At 46.1% G+C, this 13,467-nt stretch overlaps 1 protein-coding gene across 4 annotated transcripts in view; it reads left to right on the top strand.

Annotated features, from left to right (window-relative positions):
• cep112 (centrosomal protein 112) overlaps positions 1–13,467 on the top strand; it is a 263,230-nt gene that overhangs the window by 208,934 nt on the left and 40,829 nt on the right. For all 4 annotated transcript variants that reach the window (XM_046306159.1, XM_046306155.1, XM_046306156.1 and 1 more), the window contains one exon: positions 6,933–7,082. In XM_046306159.1, coding sequence (XP_046162115.1) covers positions 6,933–7,082 — 150 coding nt within the window. The remainder of the gene's footprint in view (positions 1–6,932; positions 7,083–13,467) is intronic.

The following is a 13,467-nucleotide window of genomic DNA, read 5'->3' as shown; positions in this document are numbered from 1 at the left end:
TCTCTTCTCCCTCTCTGCTCTCTCTCATCTCTTCTCACTCTCTTCTCCCTCTCTGCTCTCTCTCATCTCTTCTCCCTCTCTTCTCCCTCTCTGCTCTCTCTCATCTCTTCTCACTCTCTTCTCCCTCTCTTCTCCCTCTCTGCTCTCTCTCATCTCTTCTCCCTCTCTGCTCTCTCTCATCTCTTCTCACTCTCTTCTCCCTCTCTGCTCTCTCTCATCTCTTCTCACTCTCTTCTCCCTCTCTGCTCTCTCTCATCTCTTCTCCCTCTCTGCTCTCTCTCATCTCTTCTCCCTCTCTGCTCTCTCTCATCTCTTCTCCCTCTCTGCTCTCTCTCATCTCTTCTCACTCTCTTCTCCCTCTCTGCTCTCTCTCATCTCTTCTCACTCTCTTCTCCCTTTCTGCTCTCTCTCATCTCTTCTCCCTCTCTTCTCCCTCTCTGCTCTCTCTCATCTCTTCTCCCTCTCTTCTCCCTCTCTGCTCTCTCTCATCTCTTCTCCCTCTCTGCTCTCTCTCATCTCTTCTCCCTCTCTGCTCTCTCTCATCTCTTCTCCCTCTCTGCTCTCTCTCATCTCTTCTCACTCTCTTCTCCCTCTCTGCTCTCTCTCTCTCTTCTCACTCTCTTCTCTCTCTCTCTCATCTCTTCTCCCTCTCTTCTCCCTCTCTGCTCTCTCTCATCTCTTCTCCCTCTCTTCTCCCTCTCTCTCTCTCTCTCATCTCTCTCATCTCTCTTCTCCTCTCTTCTCCTCTCTCTTCTCCTCTCTGCTCTCTCTCATCTCTTCTCACTCTCTTCTCCCTCTCTGCTCTCTCTCATCTCTTCTCCCTCTCTGCTCTCTCTCTCTCTTCTCTTCTCCCCTCTCTGCTCTCTCTCATCTCTTCTCACTCTCTTCTCCCTCTCTGCTCTCTCTCATCTCTTCTCACTCTCTTCTCCCTCTCTGCTCTCTCTCATCTCTTCTCACTCTCTTCTCCCTCTCTGCTCTCTCTCATCTCTTCTCACTCTCTTTCTCCCTCTCTGCTCTCTCATCTCTTCTCACTCTCTTCTCCCTCTCTGCTCTCTCTCATCTCTTCTCTTCTCTCTGCTCTCTCTCATCTCTTCTCTCTCTCTTCTCATCTCTCTGCTCTCTCTCATCTCTCTCTCTCATCTCTTCTCTCTCCTCTCTTCTCCCTCTCTGCATCTCTTCTCCCTCTCTGCTCTCTCTCTCTCTTCTCCCTCTCTGCTCTCTCTCTCATCTCTTCTCTCTCTCTCTCTCTCTCTCTCTCTCATCTCTCTCTCTGCTCTCTCTCATCTCTTCTCTCTCTGCTCTCTCTCATCTCTTCTCCCTCTCTGCTCTCTCTCATCTCTTCTCACTCTTTTCTCCCTCTCTCTCTCTCTCATCTCTTCTCTCTCTCTCTCTCTCTGCTCTCTCTCTCTCTTCTCCTCTCTCTCTCTCTCATCTCTTCTCCTCTCTCTCTCTCTCTCTCTCTTCTTCTCCCTCTCTGCTCTCTCTCATCTCTTCTCACTCTCTTCTCCCTCTCTGCTCTCTCTCATCTCTCTCACTCTCTCTCTCTCATCTCTTCTCATCTCTTCTCTCTGCTCTCTCTCTCATCTCTCTCTCCCTCTCTTCTCTCTGCTCTCTCTCTTCTCACTCTCTTCTCCCTCTCTGCTCTCTCTCATCTCTTCTCTCCTCTCTCTCTCTCTCTCTCTCTCTCCCTCTCTGCTCTCTCTCTTCTCTCTCTCTCTCTCATCTCTCTCCCTCTCCTCTCTCTCTCTCTCTCTCACTCTCTTCTCCCTCTCTCCCTCTCTGCTCTCTCTCATCTCTTCTCTCTCTTCTCCCTCTCTGCTCTCTCTCTCATCTCTTCTCTCTCTTCTCCCTCTCTGCTCTCTCTCATCTCTTCTCTCTCTTCTCCCTCTCTTCTCTCTCTCTCTCTCTCTCATCTCTTCTCCTCTCTTCTCCCTCTCTGCTCTCTCTCATCTCTTCTCACTCTCTTCTCCCTCTCTGCCTCTCTCTCTCTTCTCACTCTCTTCTCCCTCTCTTCTCCCTCTCTGCTCTCTCTCATCTCTCTCTCCTTCTCTCTGCTCTCTCTCATCTCTTCTCCCTCTCTGCTCTCTCCCTCTCTCCCTCTCTCTCTCTCTGCTCTTCTCATCTCTTCTCTCTTCTCCCTCTCTGCTCTCTCTCATCTCTTCTCCCTCTCTGCTCTCTCTCATCTCTTCTCCCTCTCTTCTCCCTCTCTGCTCTCTCTCATCTCTTCTCCCTCTCTTCTCCCTCTCTGCTCTCTCTCATCTCTTCTCCCTCTCTGCTCTCTCTCATCTCTTCTCCCTCTCTTCTCCCTCTCTGCTCTCTCTCATCTCTTTTCACTCTCTTCTCCCTCTCTGCTCTCTCTCATCTCTTCTCACTCTCTTCTCCCTCTCTGCTCTCTCTCATCTCTTCTCCCTCTCTGCTCTCTCTCATCTCTTCTCCCTCTCTTCTCCCTCTCTGCTCTCTCTCATCTCTTTTCACTCTCTTCTCCATCTCTTCTCCCTCTCTGCTCTCTCTCATCTCTTTTCACTCTCTTCTCCCTCTCTGCTCTCTCTCATCTCTTTTCACTCTCTTCTCCCTCTCTGCTCTCTCTCATCTCTTCACACTCTCTTCTCCATCTCTGCTCTCTCTCTCTTCTCTCTCTCTTCTTCCTCTCTTCTCCCTCTTTTCTCTCTCTCTTCTCTCTCTTCTCCCTCTTCTCTCTCTCTTCTTCCTCTCTTCTCCCTCTCTGCTCTCTCTCTTCTCCCTCTCTTCTCCCTCTCTGCTCTCTCTCAGCTGCAGCTTAAATATAATGTTCATTTTGACTGGAGTATTTCAAAGCTACTGCTGCTCCTTTTCATCTTGGTGTGTACCACAAGTTAACCAACACAAACTCGCTCTACTTTTCAAAAAGCTAGGAGCTTTTTTCCTCCTCTCTCGATATGTCTCGCTCTCTCTCTGTGTATGTCTGCCTTTCTCTCTCTCTCTCTTTCTCAGAACAGACAGAGAACTGTGAGAAGATTGATAATGGCTGAGACTATTGCTGAGACACACCATTGACACTAACTAATGGAGTCTGTACCTATAGTAACTAAACCAGACATGCATTTCTGTCTCCCATGGTGTCCTACAGATAGTGACATCATGTTGTTGGGAAATATGTTAAGCATTTCATATCCGGCTCCAACAAGCTGTGTGTTTTGATGTTAATGCAGCATTTGTTTGCTGCCCACACTCTCTCTTATATTATCATAACAACTCCTGTTCCATTTAGGCTCAACTAAACGCTTCCTGAAACGGCATCTGTTCAAAAAACAGCAACAAACAGGGTCTGTCACTGAAGGAAAAACTCCAAATCCTAGGACTGAACTGTACTGTACAGAGCACTAAGGACCTGGACCTAGGACTGAACTGTACTGTACAGAGCACTAAGGACCTGGACCTAGGACTGAACTGTACTGTACAGAGCACTAAGGACATAGGACTGTACTGTACTGTACAGAGCACTAAGCACCTGGACCTAGGACTGAACTGTACTGTACAGAGCACTAAGGACCTGGACCTAGGACTGAACTGTACTGTACAGAGCACTAAGGACCTGGACCTAGGACTGAACTGTACTGTACAGAGCACTAAGGACCTGGACCTAGGACTGAACTGTACTGTACAGAGCACTAAGGACCTGGACCTAGGACTGAACTGTACTGTACAGAGCACTAAGGACCTGGACCTAGGACTGAACTGTACTGTACAGAGCACTAAGGACCTGGACCTAGGACTGAACTGTACTGTACAGAGCACTAAGGACCTGGACCTAGGACTGAACTGTACTGTACAGAGCACTAAGGACGTAGGACTGAACTGTACTGTACAGAGCACTAAGGACCTGGACCTAGGACTGAACTGTACTGTACAGAGCACTAAGGACCTGGACCTAGGACTGAACTGTACTGTACAGAGCACTAAGGACCTGGACCTAGGACTGAACTGTACTGTACAGAGCACTAAGGACCTGGACCTAGGACTGAACTGTACTGTACAGAGCACTAAGGACCTGGACCTAGGACTGAACTGTACTGTACAGAGCACTAAGGACCTGGACCTAGGACTGAACTGTACTGTACAGAGCACTAAGGACATAGGACTGTACTGTACTGTACAGAGCACTAAGCACCTGGACCTAGGACTGAACTGTACTGTACAGAGCACTAAGGACCTGGACCTAGGACTGAACTGTACTGTACAGAGCACTAAGGACCTGGACCTAGGACTGAACTGTACTGTACATAGCACTAAGGACCTGGACCTAGGACTGAACTGTACTGTACAGAGCACTAAGGACCTAGACCTAGGACTGAACTGTACTGTACAGAGCACTAAGGACCTGGACCTAGGACTGAACTGTACTGTACAGAGCACTAAGGACCTGGACCTAGGACTGAACTGTACTGTACAGAGCACTAAGGACGTAGGACTGTACTGTACTGTACAGAGCACTAAGCACCTGGACCTAGGACTGAACTGTACTGTACAGAGCACTAAGGACCTGGACCTAGGACTTAACTGTACTGTACAGAGCACTAAGGACCTGGACCTAGGACTGAACTGTACTGTACAGAGCACTAAGGACCTAGGACTGAACTGTACTGTACAGAGCACTAAGGACCTGGACCTAGGACTTAACTGTACTGTACAGAGCACTAAGGACCTGGACCTAGGACTGAACTGTACTGTACAGAGCACTAAGGACCTAGGACTGAACTGTACTGTACAGAGCACTAAGGACCTGGACCTAGGACTGAACTGTACTGTACAGAGCACTAAGGACCTGGACCTAGGACTGAACTGTACTGTACAGAGCACTAAGGACCTAGGACTGAACTGTACTGTACAGAGCATTAAGGACCTGGACCTAGGACTGAACTGTACTGTACAGAGCACTAAGGACCTGGACCTAGGACTGAACTGTACTGTACAGAGCACTAAGGACCTGGACCTAGGACTGAACTGTACTGTACAGAGGACTAGAGACCTGGACCTAGGACTGAACTGTACTGTACAGAGGACTAGAGACCTGGACCTAGGACTGAACTATACTGTACAGAGGACTAGAGACCTAGGACTAAACTTAACTGTACAGAGGACTAGAGACCTAGGACTAAACTTAACTGTACAGAGGACTAGAGACCTAGGACTAAACTTAACTGTACAGAGGACTAGAGACCTAGGACTAAACTTAACTGTACAGAGGACTAGAGACCTAGGACTAAACTTAACTGTACAGAGGACTAGAGACCTAGGACTAAACTTAACTGTACAGAGGACTAGAGACCTAGGACTAAACTTAACTGTACAGAGGACTAGAGACATAGGACTGAACTGTACTGTACAGAGAACTAGAGACATAGGACTGAACTTAACTGTACAGAGGACTAGAGACCTAGGACTAAACTTAACTGTACAGAGGACTAGAGACCTAGGACTGAACTGTACTGTACAGAGGACTAGAGACCTAGGACTAAACTTAACTGTACAGAGGACTTGAGACATAGGACTGAACTGTACTGTACCGAACACTAGAGACCTGGACCTAGGACTGAACTATACTGTACAGAGGACTAGAGACCTAGGACTAAACTTAACTGTACAGAGGACTTGAGACATAGGACTGAACTGTACTGTACCGGACACTAGAGACCTGGACCTAGGACTGAACTATACTGTACAGAGGACTAGAGACCTAGGACTAAACTGTACTGTACAGAGAACTAGAGACATAGGACTGAACTGTACTGTACAGAGGACTAGAGACCTAGGACTGAACTGTACTGTACAGAGGACTAGAGACATAGGACTGAACTTAACTGTACAGAGGACTAGAGACCTAGGACTGAACTGTACTGTACAGAGGACTAGAGACATAGGACTGAACTTAACTGTACAGAGGACTAGAGACCTAGGACTGAACTGTACTGTACCGAACACTAGAGACCTTGACCTAGGACTTGGCTAATCAATTCCAATTTGGTGTTCAATGACAAATGTAATTATCTTGATGTCAGGTCAGGGATCACCAACCATGGCCCCCAGAGTCAGTTTTTAGAGGGTGTTTATACTGTTTGTGTCATATGGGGATGTATCTATATCAACCCTCTTGGAATGGTGCTCGTCAGGGGTCACTGTTGTCCCCTCTCAATTTGTCTCTCCCTCTCTCATTCCAACCCATCACCCCCTTCTCCCTCTCCCATCTAATCTGTGTCTCTCTCATCCCAACCCATCACCCCCTTCTCCCTCTCCCATCTAATCTGTGTCTCTGTCATCCCAACCCATCACCCCCTTCTCCCTCTCCCATCTAATCTGTGTCTCTCTCATCCCAATCCCATCACCCCCTTCTCCCTCTCCCATCTAATCTGTGTCTCTGTCATCCCAACCCATCACCCCCCTTCTCCCTCTCCCATCCAATCTGTGTCTCTCTCATCCCAACCCATCACCCCCTTCTCCCTCTCCCATCTAATCTGTGTCTCTGTCATCCCAACCCATCACCCCCTTCTCCCTCTCCCATCTAATCTGTGTCTCTGTCATCCCAACCCATCACCCCCTTCTCCCTCTCCCATCTAATCTGTGTCTCTGTCATCCCAACCCATCACCCCTTCTCCCTCTCCCATCTAATCTGTGTCTCTGTCATCCCAACCCATCACCCCATTCTCCCTCTCCCATCTAATCTGTGTCTCTGTCATCCCAACCCATCACCCCCTTCTCCCTCTCCCATCTAATCTGTGTCTCTGTCATCCCAACCCATCACCCCCTTCTCCCTCTCCCATCTAATCTGTGTCTCTGTCATCCCAACCCATCACCCCCTTCTCCCTCTCCCATCTAATCTGTGTCTCTGTCATCCCAACCCATCACCCCCTTCTCCCTCTCCCATCTAATCTGTGTCTCTGTCATCCCTCTCTCCATAGTTGATAGTGGAGCTGCAGACGTCAGTATGTGGTGCTAAGGAGGAGGGCTTGCGGCAGCAGCAGGAGAAGGAGAGACAGTTGAAGGAGGCTACAGCTCGCTGGGATGATGAGAGGAGGCAGATGAGCCGCCACACAGACACTAAGAACAAGGTAAAGTTTCATGGACATTCTGCAAAGGACACTACTATATAGTAGACATCAGTAGTGCACGCCACAGTCTGTTAAAGACACTACAAAGTGCACACTACTGAGCCTCAAGGTAAAGGATAACCCCACTGGACATCTGTCCATCTCCCAAACTGTCACTGTTGATCACTACTACATTCTTTATTGTGTGGATGACATTTGTCAATGTCCAAGATTACATTTTACATTTAAGTCAGATGGCAGACATCTTTTCTTGTGTTTACCAGTTCGTTGGGTTAGGATATAATACAGTTCAATAGAGTACAGGCTCAGCTGAATCACCATCAGAGACACAATGTAATATTGCATTTTTATTAAATAGTGGTTGTCGAAAACTTTTGTTGTAAAACAGCAAGCGAGAGAACATGGGTAAGTTGACATATAAATCCATCCCAAGATGTACACCCATTGGTTGAGAGAGAGGAAGGTGATAATTGCAAGAGTGAGCCCATAGGTTGAACAGTCAGCATGAGGAATGTGCATTACTGAGCCGTGCTGATTGGCTAAAGGTAAATAGGTGAATGACATTCCTCACATGGCTAACAGGAAACAGGAGAGGAAACAAGACGCCATGCTGAAGATGTGTTTGTCTTTATGCCCGTAGAATAGAAAACAAAGTGAATGCTGAAGATGTGTTTGTCTTTATGCCCGTAGAATAGAAAACAAAGTGAATGCTGAAGATGTGTTTGTCTTTATGCCCGTAGAATAGAAAACAAAGTGAATGCTGAAGATGTGTTTGTCTTTATGCCCGTAGAATAGAAAACAAAGTGAATGCTGAAGATGTGTTTGTCTTTATGCCCGTAGAATAGAAAACAAAGTGAATGCTGAAGATGTGTTTGTCTTTATGCCCGTAGAATAGAAAACAAAGTGAATGCTGAAGATGTGTTTGTCTTTATGCCCGTAGAATAGAAAACAAAGTGAATGCTGAAGATGTGTTTGTCTTTATGCCCGTAGAATAGAAAACAAAGTGAATGCTGAAGATGTGTTTGTCTTTATGCCCGTAGAATAGAAAACAAAGTGAATGCTGAAGATGTGTTTGTCTTTATGCCCGTAGAATAGAAAACAAAGTGAATGCTGAAGATGTGTTTGTCTTTATGCCCGTAGAATAGAAAACAAAGTGAATGCTGAAGATGTGTTTGTCTTTATGCCCGTAGAATAGAAAACAAAGTGAATGCTGAAGATGTGTTTGTCTTCATTCCCACTGCCCGTAGAATAGAAAACAAAGTGAATGCTGAAGATGTGTTTGTCTTTATGCCCATAGAATAGAAAACAAAGTGAATGCTGAAGATGTGTTTGTCTTTATGCCCGTAGAATAGAAAACAAAGTGAATGCTGAAGATGTGTTTGTCTTTATGCCCGTAGAATAGAAAACAAAGTGAATGCTGAAGATGTGTTTGTCTTTATGCCCGTAGAATAGAAAACAAAGTGAATGCTGAAGATGTGTTTGTCTTCATTCCCACTATGCCCGTAGAATAGAAAACAAAGTGAATGCTGAAGATGTGTTTGTCTTTATGCCCGTAGAATAGAAAACAAAGTGAATGCTGAAGATGTGTTTGTCTTTATGCCCGTAGAATAGAAAACAAAGTGAATGCTGAAGATGTGTTTGTCTTTATGCCCGTAGAATAGAAAACAAAGTGAATGCTGAAGATGTGTTTGTCTTTATGCCCGTAGAATAGAAAACAAAGTGAATGCTGAAGATGTTTGTCTTTATGCCCGTAGAATAGAAAACAAAGTGAATGCTGAAGATGTGTTTGTCTTTATGCCCGTAGAATAGAAAACAAAGTGAATGCTGAAGATGTGTTTGTCTTTATGCCCGTAGAATAGAAAACAAAGTGAATGCTGAAGATGTGTTTGTCTTTATGCCCGTAGAATAGAAAACAAAGTGAATGAAGATGTGTTTGCTTACAGGATGAATGAAACAAGCATTCAGACCAGCCTTCCTGATTGAACTGGTGTGAACTACATTACACTGTGTAGGTGGTTGGTTAAGGCTGAAGTGAAAACAAGCATTCAGACCAGCCTTCCTGATTGAACTGGTGTGAACTACATTACACTGTGTAGGTGGTTGGTTAAGGCTGAAGTGAAACAAGCATTCAGACCAGCCTTCCTGATTGAACTGTTGTGAACTACATTACACTGTGTAGGTGGTTGGTTAAGGCTGAAGTGAAACAAGCATTCAGACCAGCCTTCCTGATTGAACTGGTGTGAACTACATTACACTGTGTAGGTGGTTGGTTAAGGCTGAAGTGAAACAAGCATTCAGACCAGCCTTCCTGATTGAACTGGTGTGAACTACATTACACTGTGTAGGTGGTTGGTTAAGGCTGAAGTGAAACAAGCATTCAGACCAGCCTTCCTGATTGAACTGGTGTGAACTACATTACACTGTGTAGGTGGTTGGTTAAGGCTGAAGTGAAACAAGCATTCAGACCATCCTTCCTGATTGAACTGTTGTGAACTACATTACACTGTGTAGGTGGTTGGTTAAGGCTGAAGTGAAACAAGCATTCAGACCAGCCTTCCTGATTGAACTGGTGTGAACTACATTACACTGTGTAGGTGGTTGGTTAAGGCTGAAGTGAAACAAGCATTCAGACCAGCCTTCCTGATTGAACTGGTGTGAACTACATTACACTGTGTAGGTGGTTGGTTAAGGCTGAAGTGAAACAAGCATTCAGACCAGCCTTCCTGATTGAACTGGTGTGAACTACATTACACTGTGTAGGTGGTTGGTTAAGGCTGAAGTGAAACAAGCATTCAGACCAGCCTTCCTGATTGAACTGGTGTGAACTACATTACACTGTGTAGGTGGTTGGTTAAGGCTGAAGTGAAACAAGCATTCAGACCAGCCTTCCTGATTGAACTGGTGTGAACTACATTACACTGTGTAGGTGGTTGGTTAAGGCTGAAGCTCCTGCTTGGCTTAAAGCCCTCAGTTCTCCTGGCCCCCCTCAGTGTCAGTAACCAGCCAGTCTGAGTCCCAGGGAGGGGAACTGGCTGTGAACTACATTACACCCCAGCCCAGACACACTCAGTTGGTCTGGCCAAAATACTTTTATAGACTAGACACACGTCCCCTCTCCTTTGTGAGAGGGCTTTGGGTCACAGTTGAAATGTATGTGCTTTGTCATTTTTTATGATGGGTTTCAACTCTAACCCCCATACTCTGACACACACATACACTCTAACCTCCATACTCTGACACACACATACACTCTAACCCCCATACTCTGACACACACATACACTCTAACCCCCATACTCTGACACACACATACACTCTAACCTCCATACTCTGACACACACATACACTCTAACCTCCATACTCTGACACACACATACACTCTAACCCCCATACTCTGTACACACATACACTCTAACCTCCATACTCTGACACACACATACACTCTAACCTCCATACTCTGACACACACATACACTCTAACCCCCATACTCTGACACACACATTCTAACCCCCATGGTCTGACACACACATACACTCTAACCCCCATACTCTGACACACACATACACTCTAACCCCCATACTCTGACACACACATACACTCTAACCTCCATACTCTGACACACACATACACTCTAACCTCCATACTCTGACACACACATACACTCTAACCTCCATACTCTGACACACACATACACTCTAACCCCCATACTCTGACACACACATACACTCTAACCCCCATACTCTGACACACACATACACTCTAACCCCCATACTCTGACAGACACATACACTCTAACCTCCATACTCTGACACACACATACACTCTAACCCCCATACTCTGACACACACATACACTCTAACCTCCATACTCTGACAACACATACATCTAACCCCCATACTCTGACACACACATACACTCTAACCTCCATACTCTGACACACACATACACTCTAACCCCCATACTCTGACACACACATACACTCTAACCTCCATACTCTGACACACACATACACTCTAACCTCCATACTCTGACACACACATACACTCTAACCTCCATACTCTGACACACACATACACTCTAACCTCCATACTCTGACACACACATACACTCTAACCCCCATACTCTGACACACACATACACTCTAACCCCCATACTCTGACACACACATACACTCTAACCTCCATACTCTGAACACACACACACACACACACACACACACACACACACACACACACACACACACACACACACACACACACACACACACACACACACACACACACACACACACACACACACACACACACACACTAACCCCATACTCTGAACTGGTACTCTGACACACACATACACTCTAACCCCCATACTCTGACACACACATACACTCTAACCCCCATACTCTGACACACACATACACTCTAACCCCCATACTCTGACACACAGGCTCTAACCTCCATACTCTGACACACACATACACTCTAACCCCCATACTCTGACACACACATACCTCTAACCTCCATACTGAACACACACACTCTAACCCCCATACTCTGACACACACATACACTCTAACCCCATACTCTGACACACACATACACTCTAACCCCCATACTCTGACACACACATACACTCTAACCTCCATACTCTGACACACACATACACTCTAACCCCCATACTCTGACACACACACCACACACACACACACACACACACACACACACACACACACACACACACACACACACACACACACACACACACACACACACACACACACACACACACTAACCCCCATACTCTGACACACACATACACTCTAACCTCCATACTCTGACACACACATACACTCTAACCCCCATACTCTGACACACACATACACTCTAACCCCCATACTCTGACACACACATACACTCTAACCCCCATACTCTGACACACACATACACTCTAACCCCCATACTCTGACACACACATACACTCTAACCTCCATACTCTGACACACACATACACTCTAACCCCATACTCTGACACACACATACACTCTAACCTCCATACTCTGACACACACACACACTCTAACCCCCATACTCTGACACACACATACACTCTAACCTCCATACTCTGACACACACATACACTCTAACCCCCATACTCTGACACACACATACACTCTAACCTCCATACTCTGACACACACATACACTCTAACCTCCATACTCTGACACACACATACACTCTAACCTCCATACTCTGACACACACATACACTCTAACCTCCATACTCTGACACACACATACACTCTAACCCCCATACTCTGACACACACATACACTCTAACCCCCATACTCTGACACACACATACACTCTAACCTCCATACTCTGACACACACACACACACACACACACACACACACACACACACACACACACACACACACACACACACACACACACACACACACACACACACTAACCCCCATACTCTGACACACACATACACTCTAACCTCCATACTCTGACACACACATACACTCTAACCCCCATACTCTGACACACACATACACTCTAACCCCCATACTCTGACACACACATACACTCTAACCTCCATACTCTGACACACACATACACTCTAACCTCCATACTCTGACACACACATACACTCTAACCCCCATACTCTGACACACACATACACTCTAACCTCCATACTCTGACACACACATACACTCTAACCTCCATACTCTGACACACACATACACTCTAACCCCCATACTCTGACACACACATACACTCTAACCCCATACTCTGACACACACATACACTCTAACCCCCATACTCTGACACACACATACACTCTAACCCCCATACTCTGACACACACATACACTCTAACCTCCATACTCTGACACACACATACACTCTAACCTCCATACTCTGACACACACATACACTCTAACTCTGACACACACATACACCTAACCCCCATACTCTGACACACACATACACTCTAACCCCCATACTCTGACACACACATACACTCTAACCCCCATACTCTGACACACACATACACTCTAACCTCCATACTCTGACACACACATACACTCTAACCCCCATACTCTGACACACACATACACTCTAACCTCCATACTCTGACACACACATACACTCTAACCCCCATACTCTGACACACACATACACTCTAACCTCCATACTCTGACACACACATACACTCTAACCCCCATACTCTGACACACACATACACTCTAACCTCCATACTCTGACACACACATACACTCTAACCTCCATACTCTGACACACACATACACTCTAACCTCCATACTCTGACACACACATACACTCTAACCTCCATACTCTGACACACACATACACTCTAAC

Source organism: Oncorhynchus gorbuscha, linkage group LG16, assembly GCF_021184085.1.
Source record: "Oncorhynchus gorbuscha isolate QuinsamMale2020 ecotype Even-year linkage group LG16, OgorEven_v1.0, whole genome shotgun sequence".
Taxonomy (NCBI): domain Eukaryota; kingdom Metazoa; phylum Chordata; class Actinopteri; order Salmoniformes; family Salmonidae; genus Oncorhynchus; species Oncorhynchus gorbuscha.
This window is presented reverse-complemented; position numbering and strand designations above follow the sequence as displayed.